The sequence below is a fragment of the Phaenicophaeus curvirostris genome, chromosome 2 (assembly GCF_032191515.1).
Source record: "Phaenicophaeus curvirostris isolate KB17595 chromosome 2, BPBGC_Pcur_1.0, whole genome shotgun sequence".
NCBI lineage: Eukaryota > Metazoa > Chordata > Aves > Cuculiformes > Cuculidae > Phaenicophaeus > Phaenicophaeus curvirostris.
This window is the reverse complement of record NC_091393.1, coordinates 45,883,181-45,896,065: the sequence shown is the minus strand read 5'-3', so window position 1 is coordinate 45,896,065 and position 12,885 is coordinate 45,883,181. Positions and strand designations below refer to the sequence as shown.

At 36.4% G+C, this 12,885-nt stretch overlaps 1 protein-coding gene across 16 annotated transcripts in view; it reads left to right on the top strand.

Annotated features, from left to right (window-relative positions):
• EPB41L2 (erythrocyte membrane protein band 4.1 like 2) overlaps positions 1-9,544 on the top strand; it is a 112,270-nt gene extending 102,726 nt beyond the window's left edge. For all 16 annotated transcript variants that reach the window (XM_069851899.1, XM_069851908.1, XM_069851901.1 and 13 more), the window contains 5 exons: positions 422-544; positions 1,040-1,138; positions 1,529-1,609; positions 4,004-4,142; positions 8,315-9,544. In XM_069851899.1, the coding sequence (XP_069708000.1) occupies positions 422-544; positions 1,040-1,138; positions 1,529-1,609; positions 4,004-4,111 (411 nt within the window). In that variant the 3' untranslated portion in view covers positions 4,112-4,142; positions 8,315-9,544. The remainder of the gene's footprint in view (positions 1-421; positions 545-1,039; positions 1,139-1,528; positions 1,610-4,003; positions 4,143-8,314) is intronic.
• The last annotated feature ends 3,341 nt before the right edge of the window (positions 9,545-12,885 follow it).

Below are 12,885 nucleotides of genomic sequence, written 5' to 3'. Positions count from 1 at the left end.
TTGCATGTTGACTGAGCCATTATAGATGTTTTCCCAGATTAATTCCAATAGGAAGATTGTCTGAAATAACTATCACCTTTATGCAAGCTAAGGTGTTGAATTTTTTTCCCTAGTGATGCTTTTTTACGCATTTTCAGTAGCTGGGTTGCAGCTTGGTTTTACCAGTTGCATTCTGTGATATGTATTGTTGGCTGAAACACAGAATTTTGAAAAGGTTATTAGGAGATTAAATTTTCCTGCTAGAGGGCTCGTATAGTAGTATTCATTTCAGTTTGCTATTTATTGCATGCTTTTTGATTGGGAAGACAGTCAAATACTTAGATTACTGTTGTGATTGTCTTGAGCTTCTGGTTGTTTTCTTGGTCCGCTTTACTAACCACCTTCTATCATTCAAATTGATTCATTATTTCTTACACCATAGCCTCCAGTAGTGAAAACAGAGATGGTAACCATTTCGGATGCCACACAGAGAACTGAAATCTCCACTAAGGAAGTTCCAATTGTACAAACAGAAACTAAAACTATCACCTATGAATCTCCACAGGTATGGTGGCTGAGTTACTGTACTGTTTGCAGCTGTTTTTTTCAGTTAGCTGTAGATTGAACTAGATCATGACCAGAAAATCCTTTTCAAAAAAAAAAATATACTTTTTTTCCCAGCAGCCAAGATTGTTTTAAACTATGAATTTGGTAAGTGAAACGCATACAGGTATAGCAGTATTACTTCTAAAATTCTAGGTGGTCTTTTAATATAAGGACTTAGTTGCTGTCTGCAAATATATAACTCATTTCTAGTTTTGGAAACTTGATTGAAATGTCACATTGCTTCTGAAAGGAAAATATAACTGTGATCATAAATTTTCCACAAGAATGAACCGTAACAATACTCTTACATGACTCAGTAAACTTGGATGGCTTCTATTTAGGTTTTGGTTCTAAATGAGCTAAAGAATGCATTTAGTTAGAAACCCAGCCTTTTCTACTTTGAAAACAAAGCTTTTGGATGCCAAAATACAAAAATACCCTTTGTTTCTTACAGTTTGATGGCAGTGCTGGTGACAATGCTGGTGTGTTGGTGAGTGCACAGACAATTACATCAGAGTCAATTTCTACAACTACAACTACACACATTACAAAGGTAAAAATATAATAATGTGTCTCTGAACTAGAAAAAAATACAAAGCCCTCAGAATAGTCTTTCATGAAGTTTCTTATGTATGGTGCTGAGTTATGTGCTTAGTTTTGAACTTTTGTCTTTGAACTTCCTGTAATTTTCTTGGAAAATTGCATTAAAAGTATTGTTTAGGGTGAAGCAAAAGGGTGAAGGAAATGTTAAGGTGGGAGTTGAACATTTTCTCCCTGCCCCCTAGACTGTGTAACTGAAAAAGGAAATGATGATTTAGTCTTTAGAATATTTACTACTAATAGCAACTCAGTCACAGTTTATTTGCTTCAGTGCAACACAAAGCAGTGCTTTGTAGTGATATGGAATAATTAGAAGGATGTTTTTCTTTTATACCACCTGTAGATGGTAAAAGGCGGGGTATCAGAAACAAGAATTGAAAAACGCATTGTCATTACTGGAGATGCAGATATTGACCATGATGAGGTGAGTGTGCAAGCTGTTAATACTTCCAGTGTGCTTTTTGTAGTCCAGTGATATCTAGATGATAACTTACAAACCTGAAATGAGAGAAAGGTAGAGAATTTGAGTAAGAAGACATAAAGACCCTGACTGTTAATCATGGCAAAATTAAGTGATTGTGTCTTGTGAATAAGGAGCCTTTAGATTATAACTGAAAGGAAAAACATTTGTAACTTTGCATCATGGATCATATGAATGGATTTCTTATTATTTTTAGAGGGATTTCTTTTCTGTGGAGACACTCAATTTGTTTAATGCTGCTTTTGCCATTTGAAAGGAAAAGCATTAGTAAAATAATCTTATCTTGATACATTAATCTGTAGAGGTAGGAGCGTCTGTTGTGTTGTCAGCAACATCTGAATGTGTTTTGACTGGAAGCTTTGAAATATATTAAAGCATAAACAGCTTGAATTTAAAAAACAGTTTTTGACTTGTGTTTATAGAATTTTGTATAACAAAAGTAATTTTTCATCCTCTGGAATCTTAAGTAAGCTTCATGTCTATCAGTATCAAAGCAGTATTTTATCATGTTTTATATACTTAAGTTTAAAATCACTTCTACCTTTCCTATTAAGCCTAATTTTAAGCAGTACACAGGAAAATAGTTGAGAAAGTGCTATTATTTATTCTTTATAGTGATAATTACAGGTTTTTTATTGTTTTTCATCTAGAACTATGGTAATAAATTCATCAGCAGTCCTTGGATAATACAAATGGAAAATCCTACCTTCCAGATAGTTGCAGTGAATCCAATTCTAACTTTATGAAAGCTGTAGAAATCAATGTCACAGGATTTAATTTAACTTCTTAACCTTAATATAGTGAGAGCTTTCACAGAACTTAATTTCTCATTTTCATCTGCCTCCACAAAGTGTCTCTTGACAAGTTGAATCTCTTCTTGAAACTTATAATTAAACAACAGGGCTTTTCAGCATCAGGCATGGTTCTTGTCTGTCTCGACACACATTCCGTGCAATTCAGAGGTCTGGAAAGTTTATACAGTACAACTAGTATACCAGACAATACTTCATTCTTGAAGCTCTTTGTTTTGTGATAAGTGGTAATAAAGTAAAAAGCGAAATTATAAAATTATATTAATCACTGAAGTTCAGAGCAGCAGTGGGAAACTTCAACAGACTTAAATCTCTATCACTTTTTCTTCAGTGGATGTGGTGCCCTTTAGATGCATAAACTACAGGCTGGATGTTTATTCTTTTGTCTTTTAGCTTGGAATATTGTAGAAGAAGAACTAATAAAAAATTTTGGGAATTAATACATCAGCAAACATCAGTACTGTACCAGTGCACACTTTGTTCTCTTCTGTACATATTTCCTTACCAGGACTTCAAATTCATTATCATCATTAAGGTGGCTAATGTTGGTGTTTCCAGTCTCTCTTCAGAATTAGTTATTTTTTCTCCACTTGCCACCTATGGCTGAAGAAATTTTCAAAATTAATATAAACCTTTCTGGTTGCATTAACTGCCTTCCAGTTTCGTCTTCCTTTTCTTGTGTTGAGTTCCAACAGTAATACAGCTCACTGAAATAAGATTCAGATCAGGGGAAGAAATAGAAGGTCACAAGCTCTCCTTCACTTCTTATGCTTCCTAGGATGCTCTTATGTGGTTGGCTGTAAAGCCTTGTGTAGAATAGGATTGAACATTTTCAGTTGGAAAGGACCTGCACTGATCATCTAATCCAACTGCCAGCTATATCTCTCAAGATAAAATTTCTTAAAATGTGGAGGTGGGATCATAAGGAACGTAGTAATTCTTATATCTACGTTTTCCTGAGTTAAACTAGAGAAAGTTCTTTTAAACTAGTAAGAGGAGAAAAAGGAGATTCTTGTGCTAAAAAATAAATTTCTTTTATGATCTTCCGGCATTTCAGCAGTGTACTTAGTATGCATTCCAAAATATCTTTCAGCTTGGTTCAGGAAACTAAAGAGAACTCTTTTTGTACTGTGAACGTTCTTTTTAAGTCTTTATTTGGCAGATCTGTTGCCGAAGCTCAAAAACTTCTGAGGTATAGGAATAAATTTTGTCTTACGGAATGAGCTAGAAAAGTTACAGAATAAATTTATGGTTATCTGTTACTTCCTGAACATTTTGATGAATTTTTGTCATAATGGAGTTTGGGGGTTTTCTGTTGGGTTTTGGGTGTAGGTTGGTTTTATTGGGTTTTGTGTTACTGTTTTGGGTTTTAGTTGAGGTTTTTCCCCTCTGAGCCCTCTCAGGTTCAGGAATTTAGAATTCTGAACAATTATAAAGAATTTTCCAGTGCTGCTCATCCATTCTCTGGCCCCACATCTGTGTCTTTTAGCTGTTGTGGATTTACATATTTTGAATACATTTGCAGGCCTTGGCACAGGCAATCAAAGAAGCCAAAGAACAGCACCCTGACATGTCTGTCACAAGAGTGGTGGTGCACAAAGAAACTGAAGTTGCTGAGGCAGATGAAGAGTAAAATTAAAAATGTCCTCGAGCAAAGACTTGCGGTAAGCTTATGTATATAATTAACATAAGAAAACGTAGCATCAATTTGCTGTTGCATTCTGTAATAAAAGGCTTGAAAAATGTGGGAGGTCTTTGATAAATGATGTCACAAAAAATGGCAAGTTGAAACAGACACTAATAGACTGTTAGTCTAAGAATTTTTATCTTGAATCTAATCTGACGTTAATTGGGCATCTTCCAGTATATATCTCCCAGTTTTGTCACAGTACTTTCATGGCATCTCCTACAATGTCTGGTCCAGTTGTTTTAATTTATATTGGAGTGAATTTGAGCTATTCCTGCAAAACATGAAGTGTTTGTCACATTTTTCTGGTTACCTGTGTGATTACAGTCTTTGCCTTACATCTTGCTTGTTTAGAGGAAGACTATAGAGAGTTCCTAGTAGTGAAAGGGCCTACTTGGGCGTTTTAGTTTAGTCCTCTAGTTCTTGATCCTAAGCACACTAAGATCTTTAAGTTTTTATCATTTTCCCAAGCAAGGAGGTAAATACATTGCAAACTGATTAAAACCTCCTATCAGTTGAAAGAGGTATTTGAAGGCATGTCAGTTTATTAGGCCCTCATTTCTAGGAATGAAAAAATCAACCAACCAACCCGAAAACAACAGAAAGCCCAAATATATGAAATAACCCGCTCTACTTGATACATTCAATAGGCAGATCAGAATGAACATTTGAATAAATTTGCTCTTGCCCTCATTATATGTAATGTCTTAAAGCTCAGGGACTATTTGGGTATATAAGGCTTCAAGTTTCCTTTGCTTGTCACGCTTGTTGATGTCATGAAAGTGAAGCTTCACATTTTTCAAACTTGATGGCTTTGTTAGTTGTGGATTCAGATTCAAGGAAAAGGTATTGCTTGACATGGTTTAACAATGGGAGTTATTTAAAAACAGATAAAAAACAAAACCCGGTGTTTTAAGCCTTCTTTGAGGCACATCTTAGTTTCTACTGATAAATCTGTTTAGCTAGAAGAGCAGATGTGTTATTGGCACATCTTAAGACAAAAACTTCTTTTAATAAGCATTTTGATCAATGTTACTGTAGGGGAACACAAGGTAAAAGAAATAAATATTGTATTTTTGTTAGAAATGAGAGTTGTCATGATTCTTATTTCCCAAGTGATTTATATAGTGGCTGTTGTGGCCCATGGAAAAGTGTTCTAGGTCCTGTATGGGCATGCATTCCCTTAGTATCGAATGAATTTTTTTACCAAAGGAAACTACCTGTCATAAACTTCATGCTGCAGCTTCAGGAGACTTCTGGATATCACAAGCACTATTCACAAAGTGCCAGGAATGTATGTATGAGCAATGAGTCACTGACTTGATTCCAAATTTATGTAAGTTACTATAAAGAGAGAATGTATTTCACGTAATCCTGATAAATTTTCATGTTCAGAAGGTCAATTTTATTCCTGTGCCCAAGTTTTGTAAGAGCTGCAGAATTCACTGTTGGGTATCACTTCTGTGATCCAGAGGAGAAAATATGCAAGATTCACTTTGAGAAGTTACAAAGTGCATCAACTGGATGCTACTCTCTTAAAGATGACCACTCTCAAGGAATATGTGACATATTTTCATCTGAAAGATATAGGCAAAAGCATTGGTTTATTTTATCTACCTGTGAGTCTTGCTTTTTTTTAACATTGGGATTAAAAGTGGAGGGGCTGATGTGACTGAGGAAAGGGAAAGCTTAAGATATCACAGAATCACTAGGTTGGAAAAGACCCACAGGATCATTAAGTCCAACCATTCCTATCAATCACTAAACCATGCCCCTCAGCACCTCATTCACCCATCTTTTAAACACCTCCAGGGAAGGTGACTCAACCACCTCCCCGGGCAGCCTGTTCCAGTGCCCAGTGACCCTTTCCATGAAAAATTTTTTGATGATGTCCAGCCTGAACAGCTCCTACCTTGGCGGAGCTTGAGGCCATTCCCTCTTGTCCTGTCCCCTGACACTTAGGAGAAAGAGGCCATCACCCTCCTCTCCACAACCTCCTTTCAGGTAGTCGTAGAGAGCAATGAGGTCTCCCCTCAGCCTTCTCTTCTCTAGGCTGAATAACCCCAGTTCTCTCAACCGCTCCTGGTAAGACTTGTTCTCCAACCCCTTCACCAGCTTCATTGCTCTTCTCTGGACTCGCTCCAGAGCCTCAACATCCTTCTTGTGGTGAGGGGCCCAGAACTGAACAGAGTATTCAAGGAGTGGTCTCACCAGTGCCGAGTAGGTATGTTGCCAACTGTTGACATGTTATGATCGGTAAGAGGGTACATGTTGTGAGATCCTTGGAAGAGATTTTCTTCCGTTGAGAGATATCTGTTGGCATAATTGTTGGTTCCCATCACTGCACACACCAACTCTTATGGGAGTTTATCCTGAACTCCTGCTACTTGCAGTAATGCATAGAGCAAGCGGTTGAATACCATGAAGTCAACAAGGTTAACAGTAGAATCATAAAATCGCTAGGCTGGGAAAGACCAACCTTATCTGTCCACTACTAAATCGTATCCCCAAGCACTTCATCTACCTGCCTTTTAAATAAATGGGATGCCTGCCTTCTGTCTGCAGATAGTTTATTCCCTTGTCCGTCAAAGTGCTTGAAGTTGCCTTTCCTGGCCTACACTTTGTGCTAGAACTATGATGTTTGTTTTGATTATGTGAGTTTTTAAATTATGTTTATAGTTTTGGGGCAATTTTCCTCTGAGCTTGCGGAGAAGCTGGAGTTTTTACGTCAGAATGGAGCTAAGTTTGAGGTGTTTTGGTCAGATTATTGTGTGTTGAAAAAAATGAGTTGTTTTTGCTCATAACTTTACAAACCAGGAAAACAAAACAGATCAAGTTTCAAAGCGCGAGATCAACACTCACGGGGATATTAATGTTATGACATTAATATTTTTTATTAATATAACATTATGTGATATTATAAACAATGAAAATAAGAGGATGCTGCTTGTGGGGGAGGATTGAACATATTCCACGCTGTGCAAGTAATTACACCTTCCTTGAAGGGACTGTCATGAGAGGAAGAAACAGTGTTGGCAGTTTTGCAGCATATTTCTATATCAACTATGCACTAACTGCGAAATTGATTCTATTCCTTCATCAAATTAACTACTTTGTAAAAGTTTTATTTGGAAAAAACATTTGAAGAATTTCTTCTGCCTGTTGAGGGTATTTTTTGGCTTTTTTTGAGAAGTGCATACTGTGGAATGGTGTTTGTAGTGTATCAGAGGACTAGATGTTCTTGTCTGAATTTCCCAATTCCACAAATGTCACTGATGTCACGATCGTCTCAGACTTCATAGATGTCACTAATGTCACAAATGTCACTGATGTCACAATAGTGGCAGACATCACAGATGTCACTGATGTCACAATAGTGGCAGACATCACAGATGTCACTGATGTCACAATCAGCATAGGCGTCACTGACATCACTTATGTCAGAGATATCGCAGATGTAAAAGATGTCACAAATTTCTGACCAGTTCCTCTGAGAATAAAAATGAAGATGTTTCACCATACTGCTTCTGTATTTGAGACCTGGTGACTTGCTTGATGCCTTCTAGTTAAACATTAAGCAAAAAGTAGTTATCTAAACACAGGCCACCTGAGTTGCCTTGAATATCTGTCTGCAGCTTGGAAGAGACCTATGTCCTCCTGTAGTAGTACTTGAAGGGCAGATGGAACTGCAGAAATGGCTCTGGACAGTTGTGTTTAGGCAGTGGAATCATGCCACGAATATTGCTTAGATGATGAAAGCTCTGTGCTGATGAGTACAGCAGTATCATTTGTGTAGACTTGTTTTGTGTAATAAAAGTGAGACACGTAGCACTCTAGATTAATTGAACAAATATTTTTAATTTTTATTTATGCCCTAAATTGTGGATTAAAATTTTCAGTAAATTGTGCAAGAGGTGAATTAAAATACCGTGGGAATTTTGGGAAGGGAAAAGTACCAAGAACATCAGTGATAAACTGAACAACTATTTACCTTATGACTGCAGGGAGCTTCAATTAATACAACTTTTTTTATTAAATGACCTTCTCTCAGAATAACCTGTATGGGAAAAATTGCTTTTTGACTCTGTGACATTCATTAAGTATCCTTTATGAATGCTTGTATAATCTTCCTCCTCCTTTTTCTTCCAGAAGTAAAAATGATACTGACCGTGTTTATGACCGTGAAGAACTGTAATCATTCCAAGTCATCACTACTCTGCTGAATTCACCAAGCCTAGCGATGATGACCACATGTTCAAGAACTAAATGCCAATACCAAACTCCATTTTAACATCTTTGGTCTATATTACATTACAATCTATCTTGTTTATTTTTTTTATAACCACTTCTTAACAATCTTAGATTTTTTTTTTTTTAAATGACATTTTAGAAGGTGTCATGATCTTTTACACAGATACTTGTATTTTTTAAGCTCATCCTGAAGTATATGAAAGTGAACAAAAAAGTCTGGAAAGCATTGTTCGCTGGAGCAGGTGTTAATTGTGCGCAGAGATCTTAACTAATTTAGATATAGTATTTTCCAGCTATTTCAAGTGAATCTCTTACTGGAGTAACTTACAGATACTTTTTTTTCAGATAATTCAGGTAAATATATGGTATTGCATAACAAAGATTTTTATAAAATGCAACATTTCCTAAAATTTGGAAAAGGATATTTCTTTGGATAAATTTTATACTGTAACTCTGTAACTCCTTCTGTTCTAAGATTCTCCTCTCTGGAGCAGAGATGGTCTGTAGAGGAGAAGGAGTTGCAGACCTTTCTTCTGACTGAGCACTGTGTTCCTTTTGCACTTTGGTGCCAATGGTCAACTTCTTGCAGATGTTTTGTCGTCTGCAGCATTCCAGATAAGGAAAGAAGGAAGTACAAAATGTCTTTCTCTTCTTCCAACAAGAGATGATCTAGGCAGCTTAAAACCTTAGTGCTTTTTTTCTTACTGTGTCCAAACTTCCAACATTTCCATTATTTGAAAACACGTTAGAATGCTTGCTTTTTATTAAACCTCATTGTCTCCATGTTAGAACTGACTTCTGTTATGGAGAAGGTATGCGTTTCAGCTGCTTTGTCTAATGGTTAATGCAGGTTTTAGGATACAGAGTAAAAGTGTATGATGGACTCCATTCATAAAGTAATAAGACAGTACCATCATTTGAGACTGCCATTGAGAAAGCCTGTTAATTATTTCTGATTTTATTTTTATTTTGCTTTTGCAGGGTGGTTGTTTGGGTTTTTTTTTTTTGCTGTTGACTCTGTGTATAGTTAAAATGCCACATTAGGTTTATAGCAGCTTGAGGTTGTATTAAGTGATATTTTGCTCTCTGTAATTCTGTTAAAAAAAATAAAGTTGTTTATTCTCTGTATGACTTTTGAGACTTGGACATAAGCTTGGAAGATACTTAAAGTGAACAAATCAGTTATGAGAACTACAATTATAGGAGCCACAGAACCTTGATGTGGGGGGAGTAGTACAAGTAGTTTCCAGGGTGACCAGAAGGGTGGCCTCTAATACTGACACTAAAGTTATCAGGTTGTCTTAGACATGTTCCAGTAAGCATCCTGGTTTCTGCAATTCAGAGAAGAAATCTTCAGATGCCAAAAAAGACAAGGTTTGCACAACGCAAATCAATCTGCAAGTGGTTTTAGAGTTCATTGAGTTGAGAGGTACTACGATCTTCAAGTAACAACAACAAAATTGCAATATTCTTATTGCATTCTTTCATTTCTGAGCAATATATTGTTGGTGCTATTCTCATATTAGATTGTTGCCATCTGTCAGCATGCTTCCTCAACAGAAATTCCTATTGCTTTTAGCTTCATATAATTTGGATAACAGAAGACAACAGTAACCAAGATGTTGATTTATATATGCATGTAGATGTTCACAATTACATCCCACATTATCCAGAAAAACAGTGCAGAACAATCTTACCTGCTTTTCTTCAAAAAGAGACATTCGGCCTTTGAAGAGAGAGAAGAGAACCCCACCCAGCCAAGTAACATAAGAACACTATCAGAACACTGTACTTGAGTTAGGGAGGTTAAGGAAGTTTGGGATATATAAGTGGGGGTCAAAATGGAGATAGGCATTTAAGGGGATGTCTTCATGGATTATTTTTTCTGACAAAACTGTAGGAAAGCTTTATAAAATCTTTGAGGCATTTTTGATTTAGGGTAGTATTAGTTGCAGAACTTGTTTGAAGAGTAGGCAAGCATATTATTTCAATTTATTGAATCTTTCTGATTTGTTAGACATGCAATTATATTTAATCCTTAAAACTGCACATAATACTCTAGAAAACAATATTCCTTTCACTGAGAGCTGTATTTCTTCAAATACTGAATAGAAACTTTTGTCAGGGAAAAACTAATACTGCTTTCAGGTGAGCACAGCTTGTGCATAGCTATTGCTTCCATTGATGAAACATGTACTAATTAAAAAACTGTTGTCATGCAGAAAAGGTTAGGCCTCAAATGTGTCCAATCCTTAAAAATAATCAAGCTTTGCAGATTCTGTAATTATGCAAATGTTCTGGAATATTGTGCAATTCTTGTGAGTTTTCATTGGGTTTTTTTAATGTACCTGTAACAGAAACTGCAACCTGCAACAAAAGAAATTGTTCTCAAGACACATCATAAGCTGGCTTTATAATACCTAGACAATTTCAAATACAGGTCCGTTTAATGAGAAAATACTTCAGTTCTCTATTCTGCTTAAATACTGAGAAAAGTGAGTCATGTGGATCCTACACAAAAACACTTAATCTTTATTTTCAATCAAGGTCACCTAAGGGTTCATAGTAATTGCTGGAATTGTTCTACAGGGTTTTGCCTAGATTAAGATTTCATACAGTACAACTCAGTAACTGGTGACAACAGACTTCAGAAACAAAACAAACAAGCCACCTTTATTGCTCAAAGTGATGAGCAAGGAAGTACAAAGTGTTTCTTGCAGTGTCCTGGTTGAGCTCAGGCTCAATGGCAACTTTTAGTTTGGCCACAGGGGAAAATAACTAAATGATAATAAATGAAATACTATGACAGAGGTCAGAGTTCGTGAGATTTCATAGTGATCGAAACAACTAACTGTATCTTTGGCCAGGATGAAAGGGGAGCTTCTCAGCTTTTACGCATGTTAACAGTGGAGGTGTGCTGCTTGGAGCAGTTGGTGTGTCTCACTGTTGACCCGTCTACACCTCTGGAACACGTGAAACTTGATTTCCTGGCTGTTCAGTTGCTTTTTATACTGCGCTTGGAAAAGATATTAGATTAGAAATATTAGTACGAATTACAAGCATTAGCAATGCTGCTGATACTGGTAGTGTTTGTACTGCATGAAGGAAATCCTACAAGAGTTTTTGGAGGTAAGTGTATACAAATGGTTATAGTGGGCCAAGCTAAATGACTAAGAAAGCCAGAACCCTCTCTTTGACCAAAGTTACTAGTAGTTGCCTAGGGATGCGTATAAAGTAGAAAGTAGTATTTTCCAAAATTCCAGCTTTCAGCAATTTTCAGACTTAACTGGTCTCTTAGCCATTTGTATTTATTTGCCTCAGTGGATTTTTGTTCTATATGTTTGCTAATTGCTTTCTAAAAAAATTCATCTGGCGGGCACTTTTGCCATTCCATGTATCTTAAAAAATGCCGATCTGTATTTATTTTGAACCTGTCTCTGCTAGCTTCATCTGGTAGCACTGCTGCAGGTACCACAGGAGATGCCTAGCAGTTGTTCTCTTTTTAGTAATTCCCCAGGCAAAAGCTCTTCAACGATTCTTTATCACTCTTATCACCTTTCTCTGTACCTTTCCTATTTAAATGTTAGGACTTCAAATTCTGCTTCAGGAAGTGAAGAAGCAGCAACCACAGGCAGGATGGTTTTAAACGTGCTTACTGGCTGTAGATGGGAGTGGAATTGTAGTTTCATGTTATTGCTGTGAGAGGAAGACAAGAAGATTCCTCAGTAACAACAATGAAGGCAAATTATTTCCCTGCAGTCGGTGTTTTTATATATATATATATTTATATATATTTAGAGAATGTTTTTATAATTTATCTGGACAAACATTTGGTTCTATCATGTATTTAAAGACACTTGTTTTCAAAGAAGTGGTATAAGATACTATAATTTATTTCATGTCAGCGTGAAAGCAGAAACATTTTTCAATGCTCTTCAGTAACAGAATGGAACATGGCAAGGCCTGAGGATTTTCATGGCAGGTTACAGGGCCTTGAATGTGAGATCCTAACATCCATGTGGTATTCTTCAGTATCCATGCCATCATTCCCCAGTAAAGTGTTAAAAGAGTACTGTCACTTTCCAACAGTTTAAATCTCTATTCCTAGTCATTTTGTGAAATCAAAAAGATTGATTTCATATTGTGGTAAGGCTTACTAAACTTAATTTCTTTATCTTTACATGGGGTCCAGACCAATCTTTTCTTGAGTGGTGGGGGAATGGGTGTTTGGGAGTGGGGGGTGAGTGGATGTGTGTTACAATTCCTCCAACCTCTGATGAGTAGCCAAGATCACTGGTTTACTATTGGAATAATAAGTGTTCTAAAGAATACTAGTTCAATATTCTTGAGGTTTCAAAACTCAGCATGGTCAATCAGCAGAAGTCCTTTTGTTTCCTGGAACTAATACATTTTGCTTCCAAATTCTGTGGAAAACATACTTTACAAAACATACAAAGTGTAGAAGCTAA